This window comes from Athene noctua, chromosome 3 (genome assembly GCF_965140245.1).
Source record: "Athene noctua chromosome 3, bAthNoc1.hap1.1, whole genome shotgun sequence".
In the NCBI taxonomy this organism is placed as follows: Eukaryota; Metazoa; Chordata; class Aves; order Strigiformes; family Strigidae; genus Athene; species Athene noctua.
Genome location: NC_134039.1, coordinates 8060922 through 8083951, shown reverse-complemented (window position 1 = coordinate 8083951; position 23030 = coordinate 8060922). Strand labels below are relative to the sequence as shown.

General features: G+C 39.2%; 1 protein-coding gene and 1 long non-coding RNA gene across 2 annotated transcripts in view; both read left to right on the top strand.

Moving 5' to 3' along the window:
• RIMKLB (ribosomal modification protein rimK like family member B) overlaps positions 1-10181 on the top strand; it is a 46310-nt gene extending 36129 nt beyond the window's left edge. Inside the window, exons 4-7 of the mRNA XM_074901877.1 lie at positions 2900-3130; positions 5026-5112; positions 8060-8263; positions 9690-10181. Of these exons, the coding sequence (XP_074757978.1) occupies positions 2900-3130; positions 5026-5112; positions 8060-8263; positions 9690-10153 (986 nt within the window). The 3' untranslated portion in view covers positions 10154-10181. The remainder of the gene's footprint in view (positions 1-2899; positions 3131-5025; positions 5113-8059; positions 8264-9689) is intronic.
• Positions 10182-15319: 5138 nt separating this feature from the next.
• Positions 15320-22801, top strand: LOC141958888 (uncharacterized). The gene is made up of 4 exons (XR_012633374.1): positions 15320-16756; positions 21531-21721; positions 22310-22378; positions 22634-22801. It is a non-coding gene; the product is annotated as an uncharacterized LOC141958888 (long non-coding RNA).
• The last annotated feature ends 229 nt before the right edge of the window (positions 22802-23030 follow it).

The following is a 23030-nucleotide window of genomic DNA, read 5'->3' as shown; positions in this document are numbered from 1 at the left end:
TCCCCCTGGACTGGTAAAATGGTTGTTATATATATGTTGGTAAAGTTTGTAGTATTAGATAAGCCTGAAACCTCCCTCTCCTGGCTCTCTGTACTTCAAAGGACTGTACAGCTGTCTGTTTGCTGTGTCTGCAATGGCTTTCTCAGTGGATGCCCGTGACAGAAAATGGCCCAACTTGTTATTTGTCAGGGTACTTCTGTATGATCTGAACATCTGCCTTCTGTATGTTTGTGAGATCAGTTCACTGTCCATAGGCAACTGTGAATATAACTTACTACTGCTGGTCTGGGTCTAAGATGGTACTATTACTGCAAAGGAAAGAGAGTTCATCTCTGTTTTTAAAAAAAGTTTTGATTGCTTCTTAACCACTCTTTAAGTAATATCTTTGTAACATATCTTTTCTCCTTTCTCCCTCTTTGCATTCATTAATTGGTTCTTTGGAAAAGAAATTAATTGTATGCATTAATATCTTCTGTGTTACTGCTTCCAGCACATCATAGTGAATAAATATTATCAACCCACTTGGCAATAATGACAGTTAACCTGATTGTTAACTGCTGGTTTTCAGATGGAACGCTGAATACAAGCTTGTTCCAAAATGGCAGAATCTGGCTCTCCTTTTTACTGTAATAAAGCTGCTTCTGTTTGCAGCACTGTGTTGCTGGGAGACTGCAGCTAATTTTTATGGCGCATGTCAGTAGTAGTGATTCAAATTATACATTTCATTGAGTAGCTCTTCTCTTTGTTTGTAAACTCTTCTATGAGGGGAGAGAAATTTTTTTTGTTCTATGGAGAACAGTATCCAGACCAGAGAAAATGATTGAATCTGGAACAAAAGCTCAGATTGTTCTGTTGATATCATCATTGTACTTCCAAAGTCACTCCAGGGGGAATGGTGGCCTGGCTGAATTTACACTAGGCTGATAGTCAAATCTAACGCAGGTATTCAGGAGAATTCCAGGTGAGGCATATACGTCTCCCTAAACTGCTGTTTTTCAGATTCCATGGTGCAAAACTTCAGTGTGTGATGTGACTTTAAAGCAAAACAACAAAATAGACTTTGAAAGATTATGAATTAGAAAACTGTAGTTTTAATTCACAACAAAGATGCAGTGGCAATTTTGGGGCTCTGTAGAAAATGCAGTCCTTTTTAAAATGATTGTTACACAGCTTGCATGTGGATCAGGACACACATGCAATTACAGTGGCGAACAGTGGGTGTAATTGGGCATGCATCTAAATGAAAATACATGTGTAAGATTAGAATCTGACCAATAAGTTAAAAATCTTTTGCTTTCTGAGTGTGTACTCCTTTACCAGCTAAAGGAGATGGTAGTCCATTTCCTGATGTTCTCATTCTGCTTAGGTTTTTAGCAGTGTCTTGTTTCTAATCTTGCTTGAGATGCCTCTATAAAATGGTGTGTGTGTGTGTCTGAAGCCTGCTTGCTTAAACACGCAAGTCATGTCAGCTGCAATGCGGCAGTGCTTGGTGCTAATGAGGTGAGCAGCCAGAGCACCCGTCTGCTTATGTTTTCTCATCTCTTTGCAATTATGGCAATGGGGATTGAAAAAAGGGATTTGTATTGGCTATGGCTCTGTTTTGGCCTTTCCAGAGTGTGGTTCTGTGTCCTTAGGACTGGGCAGCATATTTCTCCTTCCATTTTGGGAGTTAGGTGGCTGTTTCATTGTATTTAAGACAAGCTCTTAACATAACCTGGTTGGGAGAAGAAAAGAAAACGGGAAGTACAGAGTGGGGGCCACCCTCTCTTCTCTTTGCCCCCTGCTCCCCCCCATTAATTCAAATGCACCTTGACATTAAATACATTGCCTGGCAGTGTGTGTCTGCAGGTTGGGTTATTGCAAGTCTGTATTTGAAAAGTAACATCTTTGTAATAGAGCTTATCAGGTAATTAATTTGGGTTAGACCTGAATAGTTACAGCTGGCCTTCCATAGGCACAGAAATGCAGATGCACTGGGATTTCTCAGCTGACTTCTCTTTCTCTTTTTTTTTGTTAACCTTTAATGTGACAGCAGTGTGAGCTGTGTATTTTATGCTGGTCAGAAAGTTTTACTTTGAGGCAAATAAATGTGAATATCAAATCCTATTTGTCTTTTCCCATCCTCAGATGCTACCAGACTGCCTTCACTGACCTTGATGCCTTCCTGTCCCATCCTTTTGTATTCCCATTCCTGCAGCCTGTCTTTCAGTGTTTCTTTTTCAGAGACGTAGTCTGTCATGATTAGTCATGACATAGGTCTTGATTAAGTAATACGTTGGTCTTGGTGGCAAAGCTGGCTTTCCTTCTAGTTCCTGCCTTAATAACATAGGGTGCTGCCCTGTTAGCTGATAATCTGATTTATATTAAATATTTAGAAATAATTTTGTTGAAATTATCTGTGTTAAGAATACCGTTGTTTTGGGGGATTTATTGAGGGTCATATCTAATCTCTGGCAATATGTTGTGTAACGTGATGCCACAAACGGAGGGATCAGTACAGCTGGGACTGGGAAAGGTGTGAACTGTATCATGTAGGCAAGATTGAGTGGTGGGAGGCAGGAACCTCCTGAGATATTGATACTGCTGATGTGAATGTAGTGTGCAGCTAGCACCCATAGAAAGGATGACGTGCCCACCTATAAAAAAAGTCCTTAACCCAGGAATGTGTGCCCTAATACTGTCTGTCTTTGCCTAGTCCTAGTTTTAAGTGGGTTAAGAGTGACATGTACAAAACAGCATAACTGACAAGATGCATTTTAGGGAGAGTTGTACTGTTTTAATGCTCACTGTCGAAGTCTGGTACCGCTGGTGTCATCACATATAGTGTGGTTATTTCTTTTCCTGTTTACCTTCTGAAGACCTTGTAGTTGACTGGGTTGTTTTTCTCTTCCTTCTTTAGGTCTCCGTGTGAATGGGGAGCTCATTACTGCTTACCCACAAGTGGTGGTTGTGCGTGTACCAACACCTTGGGTCCAGAGTGACAGTGATATCACAGTCCTTCGCCACCTAGAGAAGATGGGCTGTCGATTGATGAATCGTCCGCAAGCCATCCTCAACTGTGTCAACAAGTTCTGGACGTTTCAAGAACTTGCTGGTCATGGTGTGCCTCTTCCAGACACATTTTCATATGGTAAGGCTTTTGGCTCAAAAGGATAGTATGGTTGCCTACCACAATTTATGCTTTTACAGTGCAAAAGTTATGAGTCAGGTTTTGGAGATCCATAGAATTAAGTAGCATGAGGCTAGTTCCACAGATATAAGTATTCAGTAACCAGAAAAGGAAATTAAAGTCACAACACAAAAGTTCTGGTTTTGGCTTTGTTGATTAGCTCTGATGCTTTGGGAAGAGAACTTTTAATTGTCACTCAGCGTCCCAAGCAACTAACTTTGGCTGTTATTACTAAAACACTTTGAGCTCTTTTCCAGCTGCCTGAAACAACAGACAAGAACTTGGGGAACTAATTGTTGTAGAATTCTATAAAGATCTAGACTTTAGTAAAACCTGAAAGTAGATTAAGCTTCTATATGAATAAAAATATCTGCAAATGTATTAGTTATTGTGAAAGGACATAAAGAGTACAGGCCCTGATGTTCAACTTCTAACAACGGTTTGGGGTTTGTTTCCCCACCAGAACAGTTAATACTTCTTGTGCCTGCTGCTGGAGTCTGTGGTTCCTGACAGAGTGCTAGATTAGAGGAAACATTTGTCTGCGCTACCCTGATGCTATTTCTGTTTTTAATTACAATATATTAAAGAATTAAAGATACCTCAGCCTTCCTTTCCTTCTCGGGAAATATCAGTGCTTTCCTCCCCTTTGTATGGTTGCACCAGTAGGCTTTTGTAATGGGAACTTGACAAAAACAAAAACATGGGTTTCCATCAATTACTTTGAAAACACATTTGAGGAGAAACATGCCATTTCTTTATAGATGTGGTTGCTCTAACTCTTTGAGAAAGGAATGAGGTTTTAATTTTTTTTGGGGGGGGGGGGGAAGACACCACAAATGATGGGGTAACTGCAAAACATCTCTGTTCATAACTCCCTGCCACTTCTTTTAATGCCTGCCTCTGGAATTTGACAGAAGCATGACCTTTTTGTTTCTTTTTTCTTTCTTTCTTTCTTTTTTTTTTTTTTTTTAAACCCAAGTATCAAGTTATCAGTGAAAGCTGGCTTTGCCAAGAGGTACAGGATGTACTGAATGACACGTTATTCCATGACATGCATTAAAATCCATGGCAGGGTGGTGATGGCTGCTGGTGGCTTTGTGACCAGTGTCTTGGCTTGATTTCTGTGCTTTACTGCACATGCTGTTAAGAGGAGTCTCATCCCTTTGCTGACTTTCTCTTCTGTATTTCTTGTACCATGGTCAGCCTTCTGTGAATTGAACAGAACTCAAATAACCTTGAAGTATCAACCATAATCATGTGAATGGTCATTAAAAGCTATTCTTTAAGGTCTTTACAGGTGCAATGAGACGAAAAGGTTGAAGTACTACTTCAGGAAATAGGGAGAATGAGGTGCAGGCCTTAAGTCTTGGAAAGGGGGGAGGTGGAGTGACAAGGTTTGGGTTCTTGCTGTTTTCTGGATTATGCCTTGTCTTTGTATTCCATGTTGCTTTTCTGGTTAGTAGTTTGGATGGAACTGCTGCTGGTGTTAACGTCTGTGCTATTTTCCTGATAGAAATTTGAAAAGGTGGGAGTTGATAAAGTAAAAGGGATAAACTGGAACAAGATGGTAGAATCGGGGCATTCAGATTTGGAAGATTGGATTGAGCCTTTTGGGGTTGTGATCAAGAGGCCTTTGTCAACTTGTCTTCCATTTCAAAGCTAGTAGGAGTTAGTATCCCACGGATCACAAACACCTTCAAAGTCTGATCACGCTCCATGACCAAGTTCTATCTTAACCGATAGTTTTTTCTGCATTATCTAAGCTGTAAGGGTGGGAGGAATGTGTGGCAATTACATCCCCAATTTGGCCACACCAGATTGGTGGCACATAATGTTGTTGGTTTTCTTTTTGCCAGGTGGTCATGAGAATTTTGCCAAAATGATTGATGAGGCGGAAGTGCTGGAGTTCCCTATGGTGGTGAAGAACACGCGGGGTCACCGAGGTGGGTGTGAGGTCAGGGGTGAGGGCAAGGAGTATTCTGAGCAGCACTCTTTAAGATTGTGTCTCGTCAAGGGATGATAGTTAAGAAGGTCGTCTATTAGGTGTTGGACTTTTTTGTGGTACATCTAAATTCTACCTCCTTTCGACTTCTGAATGTTGAGTAGGCTTCAACACTGGGAAGCAGTTTTAGTAGAACCTAGTCTTGCAATAGCAGGGGGGATAGGGCTTCAAAATTTTGGTGCATTGGTGACTTCTGTGAGGAAAGCTTTGAACTGGAATAATGGAAGGTCTGGCCTTGGGGAAGTAGAGAGAAGCCTACATGGATTTCAGGGATGTTTCTAAATAGACGTAAGAAATGAAATCTGCTTGTTCAGTCTTAATTTGTCTTTTTTCTACTTTGTCTATAATTAGGATTCCAATTTGAATGAAATCTCATGTATCGTTTGTCAAACTGGATCTCTGTTTTTCAGAAAAATATCTTTAACAGTGCTGGTGATAATACAGCAGGTTCAAATTAAATTGTTCTGTTACCAGTCTTGTTTTAAGTGTTGAATATGAAACAATCCATCACTTTCATTTAATGTTAGATAGTGATCTACTAAAGGAAACAGGGTTTAAAATCAGTTTCAGAGGTGTTTTGCACAGGAGAATTCACTGGGTTTAATTTATTTTAAAACCAGTTTAATAAATACTAGAAGTAAAAGGAGACTGAAACCAAAGTTTAAGCACATAAACCAGCAGTTACCTTAAACAAAAGCATAATTAAAAGACGTCAGTTCTTACTGTCTGTCAGTTTGTTCCCACTCTGTGCTGCTCTGGTGCATCTCATCTGCTGCCATGAGTGTTTTTGTAGTCATGTGGTAAATGGATTAAGGAACTGATGCTGGATGAATATAGATGAGTTATTTTTACTTGGATTAATTCCTTACATTAATTAGCATTTACTTGCACAAATTCTTATGTTGATGTAATGAAAGAGTGAGAGCAAAAGACTGGGGCAGAGAAAGATCAGACCTGCTTCTGTTGGCAGTAATACCTGTTCATATGGTTTTAAAGTGCTTGTGGAGCTAGGAAGCCAAGTTGGAGTTTGACTTTGCAGCCAGCTGAATTTGACAACTGTGGAAGTGTCTGAGACAGTGGATTTGACTTGACACTGCCTTTTGTTAAGATTTACTGAATAACTGCAGAGTTTGCAGCTATTGACCACCTTCTCCCCTTTTTTAGCCAGAATTCATGTAAATCTCTGTTTTCCTTTGGAGCACTTTAAATTCCAGATATTTTAATGCAAATTTATGCACAGTACATGTCATTTCACATTAAGAGAGTTGGGGAAACTTTTTCAAATTAATGGAAGAGCAGCCATTTGCAAATCGTATTTAAAAAATCCAAACAAATGGTCATAGGTACTGGCTGATGAATGAAAGTCATACTCTTCTAGGCCCAGTTTCTGCATAGTTTGCTGCAGCAGCAAACGTGCCAATCTTATTTTTGCCAAGATGTCATGATGCTGCATAATTCCCAAGAACTAAGTAGTTCCCCTCCAAGACATCATTCTTCCTATCCCATTTGAGGAATACAGTGGGATTATTAAATGGCTGTAGGAGAGCTAAATTTGGAAATGGGAGAAAGTGCATGGAGGCTTTCGCTTTCTTGTCATGATTTTTAAGTCTACATTCTGATACTCTTGTTCGTGATGAGGAATTCCATGTTCCTCAAGCAGTGTTCTGTGTTAGGGAGACCTTAAATCCTTACGAAGCAGAGGCTGCTCCAGTTGCGCTTTGGAGCACATTACTTTTCCTAGTTCTACTACTACCACATTTCTGTTTCCTTAGTTAAGATAGCCAGTTTATCAATTGATTTTTGTACTCTGTTAACATTGTAGCATAACTGAGTGACAATTCTACCCACCCACCCCACCCCACCCCCCCCCCAAAAAAATGTGCAGCCTTATTGCAAAACATAAATTTAATATGACACATAACAGTCCTTAAGAAAGGGGAGGAGGAGTTGGGAAATGTGTCTAAAGATGGAAAGGGATGTCATCTTATGAGACTAGAAATGAGATGAAAAGTGGTAGAGTCTGTTTCAGGAGTGACTTTCATCAGTATTAGTTAAAGTTGGAACAGAACAAAAAAGTCTTTGGTGTGGTCTAGAACTGAAGGGGAACGAAATAACATGTTTTAGGTTAAAAAAACCCGAAGTCCTTGAGCTTGCAGAAAAGCTAGTCATTTCTAAAGAGTTTTTTTCAGAATTTTAGTACATTCCATCCATTTTATGTCCTGTGGAATCTTCTGCTAAATTATCTTGGATACTGTGGAGCCTAGTGTTTTCCTCTGAAGGTAGTTGTTCCACTGCGAAGCCTTGTTCTGGAGTTGTGAGCTCTTTTAAGTATTGGGAAGAGCAGCTCTCAGCAACTTCCCAGAAGAGAAGTGGTTGGTTCTGCAGTCGCACAGTAGCGACTTCAGAGTTTTTAGCTGCCTGGTGTTTCACAGTTCCATGTCATTGGTTCCCATGTGTCAAAGCTGTAGGCTGCTGGTCCAGTCCTCTTGGATGAACAAAACTGCGTTATTAATTAAATATTTGCTGCTCTCTATTTCTTCCTTTTTTTCATCTTGTTAAGGACTTTTACCAAAAGGAGTTGAAATTACAATACCACATTCTTTATCTAAGGCTGCTTTCTTTTCTTTTTCTTTTATGGGGTTTGGGTTTTTTTTTTTTTACTCCTCATATGGCTTCTCATCTCTGTCAGTACTTGAACTCTTAGAGGCACTGAAGCAGTGGAACACTGATGTCCACAGAAGAATTTGTAAATTGGTATAAGCCACAGATGGGACCTGTGAGAACGAGTAGCATACTAGTCAGAGGTTTTACTTTTATGCGCTGAATCATTGAGACAGCTCAAATCTGGTAGCTTCTTCCAATCTTCCAATGTTCTTTTCTTCATACAGGTAAAGCTGTGTTCCTGGCGCGAGACAAGCACCATTTGGCAGACCTAAGCCATTTGATTCGTCACGATGCCCCTTACTTATTTCAAAAATACGTTAAAGAGTCCCATGGAAAGGATGTACGTGTCATCGTAGTAGGAGGCCGTGTGGTGGGCACCATGCTCCGCTGCTCAACAGATGGGAGGATGCAGAGTAACTGCTCACTTGGTAGGAAAAACATTGTTCATAGTTTTGATCAGAATTTTTCAATCCAGTTGAAAAATCACAAACCCAACTGAAAGAAGCTGCAGGTTTTATTTTGTTTTAATTGTGCTTACTGTTGGGGGTTTACAGAGGAAGCACGGGAGTGAGGATTAAGTGAGATGTGTGTGAGGGAGAGACAATCTCTGCCCAAGGTATTAGGTAGATAGGATGGATGACAAGGAGGGGAAAATTCTAGGAACACAGACAGGGCTACTGATGTGGTAGTGACAGTGTCATGCTAAAGCCATGTTAATCATTCATTTCATCCTGTTAAGAGGAACAGATAAAGAAGGAAGACAGAAAACTAGACTGAGGAAGGTGGAGGAGACAGCCAGTTGGCAAGAGGATAGAAGAGAGTGTTAAGGAAGGAAACTGTTGAAGGCAATAAACAGTAGGATCGCATTGTGCAGCTGCTATGCTGCCTTAAGTCTGTCAGGTTCCACACGGGAACCTTTTCCCAAAATATCATGCCTGGGAGGAAGAGGAAGGTTACTGCATCGATTGCAGCATACTCGGAACTGAGTTTCTGCATCACTCTCAGTGTAAGACAGGGGAGTTTCTGGGGGTAGAAGGAAGAAGCAGGGTTTAGGTAGCCTAGCTGAAACTGTACTGAACCTGAGCAGGAGTGGGATAAAATGTGTTCATGTGTAGTACAGTTTTGGTTAGTCAAAATGCCCAAAATGTGTGACAGGTTTTAGGTACTACTTGATGCTGAGGAAATACAGCCTGAAAGAATCTTCTGCTAAATTTTTTGGGGTTATTGTTTGGGTTTTTTTTCAACTTATGTGTTGTGATAGATGAAGTCTGAGTTGGTTAATACTTAGATGATGGGCTGTAAACTGGACCAGCTGAGGTTCAGACACAAATGTTCGGACATTCTTGTTTTAGAGACAGTAACCTATGATAGCAAGCTGAGAGGGACATGATAATGTCTTAACTGTCCCCCCCAATTACGTCTGTTGGAGGTGTAGTCTTATCAGGAACACTTGGTTTAATTTTGCTGAAATATTTCTTGTGATAACCTACAAATATATATGGAAAACCTTTACCTTAGAAGGAACAAGTGTGTTTTGTTAGGCCATCTTTTTAATATCCCAGGATCATAAAAATGTATGATAACCTTCTTGACTGAAAAGTCAGCACTTAACGGTTTGGGTTTTTTTTTTTTTTTTTAAACAATTCAGAATCTTTTGAAGTCTTGCTGTGGCTTCAGGTTCATTAGTAGTCACTGTGGAATGGAGGTTGTTTTCTGAGTTGTCAGCAGTATCCTTGCAGGCTGGCTTTGGGCCTTCCCAACTAAAAAGCACCAACCACTTGAGAAAGGATGTCAGTCACCTGTGACCAGACTACAGACAGCAGGTTTTTGGTTTTTTTTTTTCACTCTTTCCAGGTGGCGTAGGGATGATGTGCTCACTGAGTGAACAAGGCAAGCAGTTGGCAGTCCAAGTGTCAAACATCCTGGGGATGGACGTGTGCGGCATTGACCTACTGATGAAGGACGACGGTTCATTCTACGTCTGCGAGGCCAATGCAAATGTAGGTTTCATTGCCTTTGACAAGGCTTGTAATCTAGATGTAGCTGGTATCATAGCGGACTATGCCGCTTCTCTCCTTACCCCCGGTCGCTTGACGCGGCGCATGTCCTTGCTCTCTGTGGTGTCCACGGCAAGCGAGACTAGCGAGCCAGAGCTGGGCCCTCCAGCTAGTGCCGCTGTCGACAATATGAGTGCTAGCTCCAGCTCTGTCGACAGCGACCCTGAGACCACGGAGAGAGAGTTGCTCACCAAGCTCCCGGGGGCTCTATTCAACATGAACCAGCTATTAGCCAATGAGATCAAACTTCTTGTGGAGTGATGCCACGTGTAAATAGATGACCAACAGAACTCTCTCTTGTAAATTTTTTTTTTTTTTTTTAAACCAACTTGCAATGCTGTTTATCAGAGAAGCTCAGAGGAATGAGGAAACGGCAGGGGTGGGGAGGGGGGTGGGGGGTCAATCAAGAGAGCAAAAGGCACATGTGCTGTGATTGCTGCCCCTACTTTTTTGCAGAACATAAAATTGTTTTCATTCTTCAGCATCAGTTTTCTAATGAAGATGCTCAGTTCGCAACCTAAATGGGAATTTTATTTGGATGCCGCTTTGTTCCACAGATATATTTCAGTTCATGTGTGTTCACAGGCAAGCACTGAAGCATGATTCACACTTGAAGATTTTCAGAAAGCTGTCTGTCAGCTCTCTAGAAACTTCTGTGAATTACTGCACCAGTTAAGTCTCTTCTACCTCTGTAAGGCTTGATCCTGTAAATTGCTGAGTGCCTCAAATCCTCAATGTGAGTTGAAGGTGTTAAATACCAGGTATATCAAAGTTCCTGGACACCTGCTGTTCCTACTGTTGTAGATGGAAGCTGTAAGTTCAGGACCCTTTTAAAGTCATCACTTTGTGACATTGCAGGATATGGCCTTTCAAATGATGAGGCTGAGAGAAGTGTCAGTTGACTTAATGTGAGCTTTCTGTATAAATCTGTAATTTGTGCCATCTTGGTATTAATTGGCAGCTTTGTATCTATAAATCTTTATAAAGCTTTTGAAGGAGGATTTTAGTACTTGTGTTTTTCTCATTTCAAATCCTGATTTTGGAAGGTATGTAGGGGAATTGGTCATACTCTATTTGTGGCAGAAGTGGCACGTTTTAGCTATTTTTTGCATGATTGAAGGAGATAAACAGCACTGTAGTGTTTGGTATACAAAATGTTTAATCCAATGTGAAAAAGAATTACACTAGTTTAAAGCAAACGTGCATCGACTTGTATTTGTTAGTGTTTTAGTCTTTTTGAGAGAGATCTGCAATGTTAATGTTCCTTTTTCTTTAATACATGCTAGTCCAACACTCCCTTCTCTATGCCTGCATCTTTAACAGTGGCCAAAGTGAAAACACCGCAGACTATTTGTTAAGAAAACACTGAGTTACAAGCCTGTATATTGGTGGGGTGGGTTTTTTCTGTTTTGTTTTTATTTTTTGCCTTTTTTGAGGGGGGAAACGTGGTAAGGTGTGGAGGAGGGAAGAGTTGGTTAAAAGTGATTAGACATCTAGAGGTACTTTAGAATAAAGCTGCAGTTCATACAATACTTACCAGGCTTACTTTTTCCCCACTGATCATAAAAGCTGATGTTGGCAGAAATCCAAAGAGTATATAACTGGGGAGAAATAATCGATTCTTAGCTTTGGGAAACATGCAGCAGATTTAAAAAAGAAAAATTAAAAAAAAAAAAAAAAAGAAAAAAAAAGAAAAAAGGACAAAAAAAAGAAGAGAGCTCAGTCAGAATTAAGGAAAAAATAAAATATATAACCTAGGTCCACAAACAATTAACAGATTGATCCTGGACCCTTACGTGTGTGTGGTGTGAGTGCACACACTTGTGTGTGTTTGTGTGTGTGCATTTGCTTTGCTTTATTTCCTTTTGGGTTTTGGCTGTTTAGCTCCTAATTTTTTTCCAGGCTGCCTGATTTTCCTTAGTCCTTCTGGCTGTGCATTTTCTCATTAGCCTTGAGCTGTTTTGGAAAACAGATAACCAAAATAGCTACCCATTTTTCAGTCCCTACCTTTTCCCTCCTTTTCCTCCTTCTTCTCCCTTTTCATTCCTTTCTCATTCTCTGGGTTCATAAAGCCCTGGAACTATAGATATATATATATATATAAAAAGATAAGCCTCTTTTTTTAAAAACAAAAAGTAAAACGTTTACAATTGAAAAATAATCTTGTGAAAATAGGGTTTGTTTGGAGGGGGGTTGTGTGTGTGCAATGCTGCTGTTTTCTGGATACTTTAATGGAGCATGTCCCATGTACCCTCTGAGGCTCTGCACTGCCCACCTCTGTGGCCCTTCTTCACCTCTCTGCTGCTCTGCTGTTTTATCTTCACTTGGACCTTAAACGCAACTCACGGACACTATGCAGAGGAGTCTTCAAGAGGCAATAAACAGAACAGTATTAACCTGCTTTATGGAGGTTTGATCATGCTTCTTTGTACAGTTTGGTTTTTTTATTTTAAAAGGAATGTAATAAAATGGCTTTTTTTTGTAGAATTAAATATTATTATTAAAATCAAGTGAAAGGTTGACTGTTGGTGTTAAGCAGCAGAGTGGACCAGCTGGTCCAGCAAGAAAAGGAACTTCAGCAGTAAAGGTATTTTCAAATCGTTCCTCCTGAGCCTTCAAGTGCACAGGTTATACCTGAAGAATATAAAGGTCTTTAACTTCCATGAAGAGCCACAGAACCACAGAACATGAAAGAAACCTAATTTTCTAGTCACTGAGCATTAAAGCCTCTCTTCCAGGGGCTCTTCTCCCCTTGCTTGTTTATCTAAGGGGAATTTGGGTGGTGGTGTGGGGTTTTTTTGTGGGTTTTTTTTTTTGTTTGTTTGTTGTTTTGTTTTGTTTTGTTTTGTTTTGTTTTTTTTTACTGGTAGGTGCCTGCACTTCTGGAGAAGCTGATAGGGTCAGTTCTTCTCTTTTCAGCTGTGGCACACATTGACCACATGGAATAACAGCAGGGAGTAAATGTGTTAGTTGGTATAGTGGGACCTCTGCATTGCTATCACAGGAAGCATCTGTTAAAGGAAAGAGCTGGTAACTGAACATTCTGGACTATTTTTTGAGTCTCCATAGTATTTTGTGGCTCACAAGAACTTTACATTGCTATCACCCTTTCAGAATGTCCAGGTTACACCTCACAGTAGTAAAATTTGTGAAGTAAACATTAAGATTTTTTTGAAAGACAAACAGATTTGAGAGATTTACAGTTTGGCTCCTTTGGGATAAGATGCTCTTCTGTGGCTGGTGCTTCCGTTGCTGGTTTGAGATACGTCTGTGCATAGTGGTCAGGGAGGGACACAGGATTTAAAACATCATGTACATTTGTTTGGACACTGGGTGTTGATATGGCATGAAAACCTTGCTTGAGGGTTCACTGGTACAAAGAGGCACACTTGTCTCGTGTATTTACTCCTCACTTACCCATTGCTCCTGAAATAGTGACATGTATAGAATGGGCTGGGGGTGCGAGGGGGTGTCTTGTTTTTACTTAAAGGGAAAAAAACCACCAACAAATCTAGCCTGTGATAACCAGGTAGGGTTTCCCATTGAAGGTGAACTTCACAGATGTCAGCTTTATACACTGTATATCCTTCAGTTCTATATGCTGAAAAACACATGCTAAACTTTCATACAGTTGCACTAACACTATCTCCGTATGTTGGTTTAGAAGCATGTGCTGAAAAAATGGTCAACATAGTGCTGGATCACAATAGTGCTAATACAGCTGATGGTGATACAACTATTTTATGTATATTTTAATGTTTGAAAGAGCCAGTTAGAAACTCTTGTTTGCAAGGATAAGTTCCTTAAACTACATCTGATGAAATTTTGTTCTTTGTAACCCTGGAGATTTTCTTCTGTTCAACTTACCGTGTTTATAATTGATGTCTTCCTATGTCAATGTATGGATTGTATCTTAAGCCTTGTATTTAATACTTTAATGTTGTTTTATAAAATCTTTTCTTGGAATGTTCCAACACCTCATCCGTAACACATTGTCAATGCTTGATGCATATCTGGACTGCTAATGTTTTTGTTCTGAGCTTATGGTTGCTCTTGGAGTGTTTTCTCCCACTTCATGTGCTATCTCTCATGTGTGATACTTGCTCAGGAAATAACCTCTGGAACATCTGTGTATGTCAGACGCAAAGGAGATGCTTCTTCAGCTGTTATACTGGACTTCAAAATCCAACAAATGAAACCAGTGACGTTTGCTAAATATTTTCTCCCCCTTATTGCAAAAATCTGTCAGTTAAATACATAAGGGACCTTAAGGGCTTAGAGAGACTTTGAAAACAAATCGCCTGTACAGTATCTTTCTCATGGCTCACTCTTTTTGAGAAGGTTTATGGGCTTTATGGCTGGTGTGAGACACACGACCCACTCCTGTTCTCTCTATGGAATAGTAGGTGCTCGGACAGGTAACTTCCGTTGCTACTGTCTTTTTTTCATTTTTAATTTTTTCACTGTTCTAGGAATTGTTTTAAACTGAACACTGCAGGATTTGTAACCAGATGTTTGCTGCCTTTTTCTTTGTTTTATTTCTTTAAGTCTTTCTTAACCTTTGAGGGTGACTTTTGGAGCATTCTGATGGTGGATCTTGGCCTGCTGTTGGATGTCTCCAAGCCTCATATACTTCCAATTTGAGTTGAAAAGTTTTTGGTTTTTTTATTTGTTTAAACCAATGACACAAATTAAATGCTTGAATTTCGGGTGGGATTTGTTGCTCTATTTTGTGTGACTTATTCTCCCTTTTTTTACAGAAATGTGTTCTAACAGTTCACACTTTGTTACTGTTCTTTGCAAAACTTTTCAGGAGCCAAAAAAGTCAAACAATCCAGAGAAAACCTTCCCTTCTCCCCTTTCCGATGGCAAGAGTGAGAACTTATGAAAAGTCCTTGAGAATGTTCCTTCCTAAACTTTTCCCCCCAGTAATGCAAGCGGGTAAAATGGTAAATGCAGCAATTTGGTGACATCCAAAACCGACCTGTTGTCAGGTAAATTGACTTTTTTCTGCTCTTACTGTAACCTTCATAAGTTTGCTAACTTGTCTGCTTTCCTTTCTTCCCATCAGTTCATTTTGATGAAACTTCTTGAATGATTTCTTTAACAGTGATCCTTAGAGAAAATCGTACTTCCTTATTTCCCCTCCTTATACACGTTGACCTTTAAGAAAACTGTCATTGTCCTTTGCTTTACTCAGATGAGACAAAAGTGAGTCCCCTCATGTAAGTATATGAGGGATAGTTTTGTAATACGTTAATTCCACCTCCTCTATCACATCAAGGTAGTTTGCTTCAAGTGTACTCTTTTAGCTTAGGTTTTTGAAAGGTATAATGCTTTTCATTTGCCAGATGAACATAAAATATAACTGCATCAATTAGGAGTTGATAGGTATGAAAAACTAGTACTAAGAATGTTAAATTAAATCTGTTAAAATTCAATAGAGCAGGATCCTATAAAGAGGACAGATGGGAGAGTGTGTGCTAAAGTAAAAGAATGTGGGGCTGATTATTTCTGTTTGTGGATGATGGGGTGACACATTTATGTTGCCCTTACAGCTATATCTAAGTATTTGTACATTTTATCCTTCTCTGGTAATTCCCTCCCTTAATCTCAAACCACTTAAAAGTGCTTGGAACTCAATATTTTTTTTACTTCATCTGTGGAGGAGAATCTGTATTTTACTCAGAGGTAAATATCAGACAATTGGAATGCCATTCAGAGTGGAAGAATATGAGCCTTCAGACAGGCTTCCAAGTTTCCTGATGCAGTATTTTATTTCCCATGACATCTGTAAAGAATTAGCACTTGTTTCAGACTACTTCTTTCTGTGTACATTAATAACTCTTCTGTATCATCATAAAATAGTCTACTTTTCATGTTCTCAATTTATATTTTCCTGAAACACAGCAAGTTTCTCAGCAATATCATAAACTGCAGCTTCAAATTAAGGTGGGAGGGAATAATTTTAGAGCCAAATTTTGCTCTCAATTACACTGAGATAAAGCTGGAATCGCTCTGTGAAAGTCAGTGGAGTGATATCCAATTTCACTGGTATAATTGAGTGTATAATTTGTGTCTTTAATTTTACTTGCAAGATAATTTTACAGACCTGTTATACTTATGTTTCCAATGCTTTTTCCTTTCAGACACACCCACTTGTTGCGTCTCAGCACTGGGCAGGCCTATTCCTTTATTTGTGTATATTTTTGTGCATCAGCTGCTATAGGACACGGGTGTAACACTTTCAGGCATGTGGTTGGGTGTCTTTTTGGTGGAGAGATTTGTGGGTTTGTAATAATGTCTAAAAAAATTTCTTTTCCTCAAATTTGTTGAACAAATTCATGTTGGCTCACAGTTTTGCATCTCTAACCTGATTTTACATACATTATGTGAAGATTTTCTTGAAAGACAGACGGTACTAGTTCTTTGCAGTGTCTACAAGTGATCTTTGGTGGGAAGAGCTGGTCAAAATTTACTGCATTCTCCAGAAGTTTAACATTGCTTGAAAGGTGGTTTTACAGATCATGCTCTTTATGGAATGGCTTTCAGATCCTTATATTGGTCTTGGTTGTGCCCAGTGCTTTGCCTAGTGTATGGGGAAATGTTGTAGAACTTGAATAAGCCATGACATCTTAGACAAAGGATGATGATTATGTCCATGCTGAACAAGAACTTCTTCTGTATGCCCTTCTGCTGCAACAGAGTAATAAAACTGGTAGGTGGCAGCAGCAGCAGCAGAAGAAACTCATGTGACTGTGACCTGAGAAACCTCCAGTACTGGGAGAAATGGATTGCAAAATATTAACTGAAGTAAGGGGGACGGAGGAGAGAGGCAGAGTCCCTGAACTGTCCCTTTGAATGGTGAGTCTAATTTACAGAATTCTAACCATCAAAAGACTAGCTGTAGTACAGTAGACACATTGATCTATGTGATTTGGTGTTTGGTTACCTGATGTCCTAATTCTGATTCAACATTCCACTTTCTCCACTGCCTCTATAATGCACAGTATGTGCCTTTAAAAAAATAATCAAACTTCACCAAAATTGCCACATCTTAAAGAGTACTGGAAAATAAGGCTGGAAGGAATTTATCTAGTCCATCCATTTCTCTGCTCCACAGTAAGATCAGTTATGCCATTGGTGACATGTTTGTTTTAACCTCGTTTAAAAACCAAGGAATAGATGAGGAAGATTCTGCAGTCTTTACCTATAGGATTTTATTTTATGAGGGTAAAAAACATTCTTACTGTCAGCCAGTGGTCAACTTCATGGGCTGAGAGCCCATTGGCTTTTTTTCGCTACTTCCTTTTTTGCCCATCTGCTATCTAATGCTACTTTTGGGGTGATTCTCCTATGTACTTCTCGTACATATAGGTCTCTTCTTGAAATGTTCTTGAGTATTTTACCACAGTGCTACTTGGTGGTAACTGAAATTACATGTGGACATACATATATTTTACCATTTCACATCAAATATTGGTTCCCTTGAATCTGAAGCCTGGTACCCCTTTGAGTGTGAAGAACTTCTGGTATTGCTGACATGCATTGTTTTTGTGCAAGAAGCGTAGTTTACAAATGCATATAATAAGCAACCAGCTTCATGCTGTAATTATGCTTTAAAAAACTCAGAAGTTTCATGTGGTGCATGATGATTACTCGAGATTTAGGGACAACAGCAGGGATTCACCTATAACAAATAAAAAGGTTTGACATTGGTCTAAATCGTATCCTTAAATCAGTCTAATTTTCTATGGTAGGGTGCCATGGTGCACATTTGTTCAAATGAATCTAGGTGAATTTTTCAAAATTCTGGTATGAAGTTTTCTAGATATGAAAAGCCTCTTTGAGACTTTCTCCTCTGTTTCTGAATCCTGGCCTCTTTTTGATTAGTTTAACCAGTCATATCAGTAAATTCAAACTGATATGTATAGAAGATAAATTGCTTTTTGGGTTTGTACCAGTCACTAGCCCATTACAATATAACGAAAAGTATTTAAGGCCTTCTTATTAATTGAGATACTCATATGTCTTTACATAACACTTAAGAAAAATTTTTTTCTACGTAACATTAAAAGATTTTTATGTAAGGGGAAGATAAGAAAAGGAATACAGGAAAAAAAAAAAGTGCAAAATGTTCTCAGACACCCAAATGCTATCAGTCCCAACTTGGAAGTATTAAGTAAAAGCTCTGAACCAGGAAGAGCCAAAAACCAGGTCCATTATTCTCTTCTGTGACTCTTACGTGGGTATTAATTACTGTGTAATGGTACTTACAAAGTACTATTTAGATTACATGATAGATGCCTTAGAAACATCATGATAGTAAAGGACAGTATTCTTCATGGAGACTTCATACATCACCAGATAGAAAAAATATTCAAAATAGCAAGTTAAAATCCTTTTTGAAAGTGGGACATGCAAGGTATGTAGTGTTTCTGACTTAATATCCAACAACTAGTAACTTCAACCATGTCTTCAGTTATCTAGACCAGAGGTGTCTCCAACTTTTTGATTGCACAGACCTATCAGTAAAAAACATTTTGAGTATGCACCCCAGTATATGTTTATTTAAAGTTATATACATATACTACTATGTACATCATAAAACATACACAGGAACAGAAGTTAAAAAAGGATGAAATAAAGATGAAATTAACCCTGTTTTGAAACATTTATTTAATTGTATTTATTAATGGTGCAAAAGAGATATTCTTCCTGCAGCCTTACGGATTGTCTTGTGTACCCCCTGCAGAATGTGCCCTCGCTTTGGAGAACACTGATGTAGACATCATCAAAGAATTATAGTTGTACACATCATTAGTATGTTCCATCATAACAATACCTCCATTTTATTAAGTCTCCTAATATTATTATATTAATTAAGTCTCCTACCAGAGATTAAAACGCTGACCTCTAGTAGGATGACTTCTCTTTCTGAAAAGTAAGTAAAAGAGAAGAGAACAGCAAGATGTGGAAGCACTAGTCTGGCATAGAGGAGATTTGAATCTGAATCAGTTGGAAGTGGGGAGAAATGTGTCCAAGTGGGTTGGGGGGGGGGAAATGTGGTCAGAATATGTACCAATATGCAGAACACAGCAGTAGCTTTTATACTTTCATAAATGTTCTTAGCTCACTTACAGCTAAGTATTAGTTGATAAATTCCGAATTCTGTTTCCTGTCATTACCTGGAGTAGTCACACTAAAATTGGGAACGTTTACATATGGGAACTAAGCTGGATCTGAGTTTCTGATACTCAGGCAACTAGTCTCCAGTGCACATCAGGCACCATTTAGGATTCTGAATGACTGGTGTGCTTTTCTCAGTAGCTTCTCACTTTTCATACAGCCTTTGAAAGTATTGTGTGGACCACAGGCTGAAAATCCCAGGAACTGAGTTGCTGCAAAGTGAAAGGAGATCAAACGTGCAAAGTGAAAAATACTTTGGATGGAGATTTGGAAAGAGCTTTGTTAAATATAGCGATGATCAAAGTCAATGTCCGAGATGAAGCTCATGGAGAAGGTTTTTTTAATCCAGTCAGACTGGAGATGTGAAATAGAGAAAGTGAATTCTGTTAGTGGAGGCAAAGGAATCTGAAGCATGTGTCAGTTCGTCAGCAGAGAGGGAGGTGAGGCAGTAAAACAGCTTTTGCTGATCATGAGCACTCCCAGCTTTTTCTTGTATGGAGGAATCTCACCAGCCTTTCTGTATGTAATATATGCTAGGCATGCTAGCCTTTGGGGACTGTATTTCAAGGAAGAGGGCTGTTGATAAGGAAACTAGCTGTAGTACTTGCCTGGTTATATGGATTAAAAGTGTCACTGTACTGAGTTTAGATGACTAACACTTGGGAAGAACAGTGGTCATCTGGCCCTGAACATGAGCCTATTCACTCAGATACACCTGTAACCTTTTGTTTCTCAGTGTAGTAAGGGATAGAAGAATAGAAATGTGTGTGAGGCTTTTTAATGAACAAGGGGACTATTCCAGGTGATTTAGTCAACTGTTCAGGAAAAATTTTTTGGGTGTAAAACAAGCAGGACTTTAGAGTACACTCCCAGATCCTCCACATTTTCACACTTGGCTGTCAATATAAAAGGTTATTTTTTTTTCTTACTAGATATGACATAACAAAGTGTCCTCTGCCACTTCGATGTGGTAGAGTTTTTAGGAAGGCAGAATATCTTCCATTCTTAGCCTAGACTTCCATGGGCAGGGAAGGTGTGGTATGTATGTGAAAGGAAGAATGGGTAGGTTCCTCACACTGACTGAAAAGCGGATGATGGATTAGGCTGATAGAAAAGTCAACATTTACATGGTACTTAGACAAGACATCTTCAAGGTATTTCTGCATCTCCCCTTTGTTTCATTTAGAAAGAGTACAAGTGTTACTAGAATATACAGAGTCTGCATAGTAATATGTCAGCGTGTTATGCTCTGCCAAGTGTGTGAGGGGGAAGGGCTCATAAAAGATTATGTGCATTTTTGTGTGTCTGCTAAGTCTACTTATTTGGAGGCAATTTGCTATCTGTAACTGCATATAGTACTGTGTCTTGGTGTAATACATTTTTGTCTGCTTGGAAGGAAATGTGTTTGGGGAGTTAAATATGTCATTCTTTTGTCCACTTCCATAGGAAGCAGAATGGTTCAGGGAAGCAGTTGAAATGCATAGGAACTACACAACTAGTTTTATCCAAAATCTGGTGTCAGTTGAGTGCTCATTGATGTTGCTGAGGTGAAGGCTTTTTGGTCTATCTTTTAATAAGAGAAGACAAATACCTGAGAAAGGACTTTGAAGGTGTTATGTACATTGAATTACATTTTCTGTTGCCATTTCTTTTTTGCTTTCAGAACTCTTTGATGTGCTTCTATACATGTATCTTATTAAAAAAGCATTGGCTGCTGAAATGTCTCTGGTGCATAGGGCTGAGGTCAGTTGAATAGGAGGAATAGTCATGGAATGTGCTCTACCTGAGAAGGGTCAGCTGTGCTAATCTGGGCCTTGACAAGATGAGGACAGAGAGTCAAAGTCTAACATGGATTTTTGCTGGGGTGTATAGTTTTATAGTCATCTATCTATCTATCTATCTATCTATCTATCTATCTATCTATCTATCTTTCTATCTATCTATCTCTATCTAGAGTAGTAGCAGAAGTCTGTTAATAATATCCTGTGGGGCTGTCACTAGAAGTGCAGTTGCTTTTGATCATCAGTGAACTTTTAAATTTCCATTATCCATGTAATGCTTTGCATTTTCCTGAGTATAGGTACTGTATTATGTTTATCTGTGGTTTAATGTAATATGATCTGTACAGTTTTTCAAATCAGGACTGAATTTTTGTCGTAGACAAATTGCAATATAATTGAGGTATTGTAATAGAGGAATGGAAAAGAAACGAAGTTTTAGTAAAGATCATTGGAATTTTTTCAATAAAGTATTGTCATCAGAAAAAGTAACTAATTTACCACATTCATGCATTTTCAGAGATATGTGTTAATTTCCACAATTTATTGGGATGATCCTTCTTGGACGAAATAGCATTTGTTGTTAGAGAGAGAGGCAAAATCCATATTATATTAGCCAGTAACGCAGTTGTTGCTACCTCTTTGGCCAGTCACGCATTTTTTCTATGCAGATTTCCTGTTTATGGTGGAAGCAGTGATACTACTGCGCTTCCTTGATGCTTAGTTTATCTGTGTCGTAAAATACTTACATTTTGAGGAGAAAGGAGCTGGAGAGGTGACAACTGTACACAGTGTTACGTGGACTAAACAGGAAGGTGCCATGAAGCAGAGAGAGAAGACTAAGCAATAGCCGTATACACAGGTATCCTTTCAACTCTGTCTTGTCAATGGAGTGGGAGGCCAGGAGTCAAGATGACTGTTTCAGTTATACCATGATGAGGAATGGGAATGTTACATTGACTGTTTGTGCAACCGTAAATATGTCATATCTGCTGTTCACAAGAAGTGTAGTTTGCCCAAGGGTGCCTGTGCAGTTTCTCTTCCTCACTACTACTGTGCAAAGCACTGTGTGCTAGTATTTATTCTCTGGATTTTGTCTGTTGAGTGGTATTGTGTATTAAGCCTGAAACTTGTATAGTATTTTGTGAGTTTCAGGAGGAAATTTGGTATGCTTGTGTATCTATTTTCCCATCCATCTACCAAACACAAGGCCAACAGAACACAAATGTTATGGTTCCTCTCCTTACCCGTTTTTACAGCAGTGTATGGGAGGAGTAGAACAAATGTAATGTGATGTATGAATGCTTGTCAGTGCCCAAATGGAAATGTTTGTGTACCGGATGGCAAATACTGAAGCTTTGTCAGCAAGAGAACTAGGCAGAAAGAGGCTGCAGTTTAACTTTGCTTAAACTTTTACACCATTTTTCCTCCACATGAAATATTTCCACAGGAATGTAATGCTTGTGAAAGATGCTGGATCAGCAATTGCAGAGATTGAACTCCTCCACCCACAGGAAAGGTAACAGGAACTACGTTTTACCTTTAGAACACAGCCTTTACTGCATCTCACTCCTTGACCTGGAAAGGCCTTTTCCAAGGTCAGAAGAGGGGTTTGGTACCCATGGCTCAGTCCTTGGTGCATCTCTAATGCAGCTATCAAGGAAGCCAGGTTGATGCCGGTTACACAGATCTTTTTTTATGATGTCTGCTTGAATTTCTGACATTAATATTTTTTTGAGAAAAGACTAACTTCTTCAATGATTTGTTTTTCTAGGTTTTTCTACACCAGCAGGAGGTCTTCTCTTCCCTCTTACGGGGACACTTATCTCTTGACAGTGCCTCCTTCACAATGAAGGGAAGAAAGGATGGACCAACAGCAATGTGGAGTGGGGTGATACCTGCGCTTGGGGTTAACAGTCATAATGAACACTGTCCTACTCACATGAAGAAATGAATAAAAGACTTGAATTCTAAATCATGAGAGTGTGAGGTTGTTCTTGTTATCTGCACCAGCTTGCCTGTCTTGAAGTGCTGGTTAACTTCAGAAATCTGTTGATCTTGCAGCTTTGATACAGCTAAGCCAGAAAAGTAAAACCTGTTGGATATTCTTCATCGTATTACCTTTTTTCCCCTCCAGTAATTTCATTCCAAAGACTTCTAAAATGTTTCAT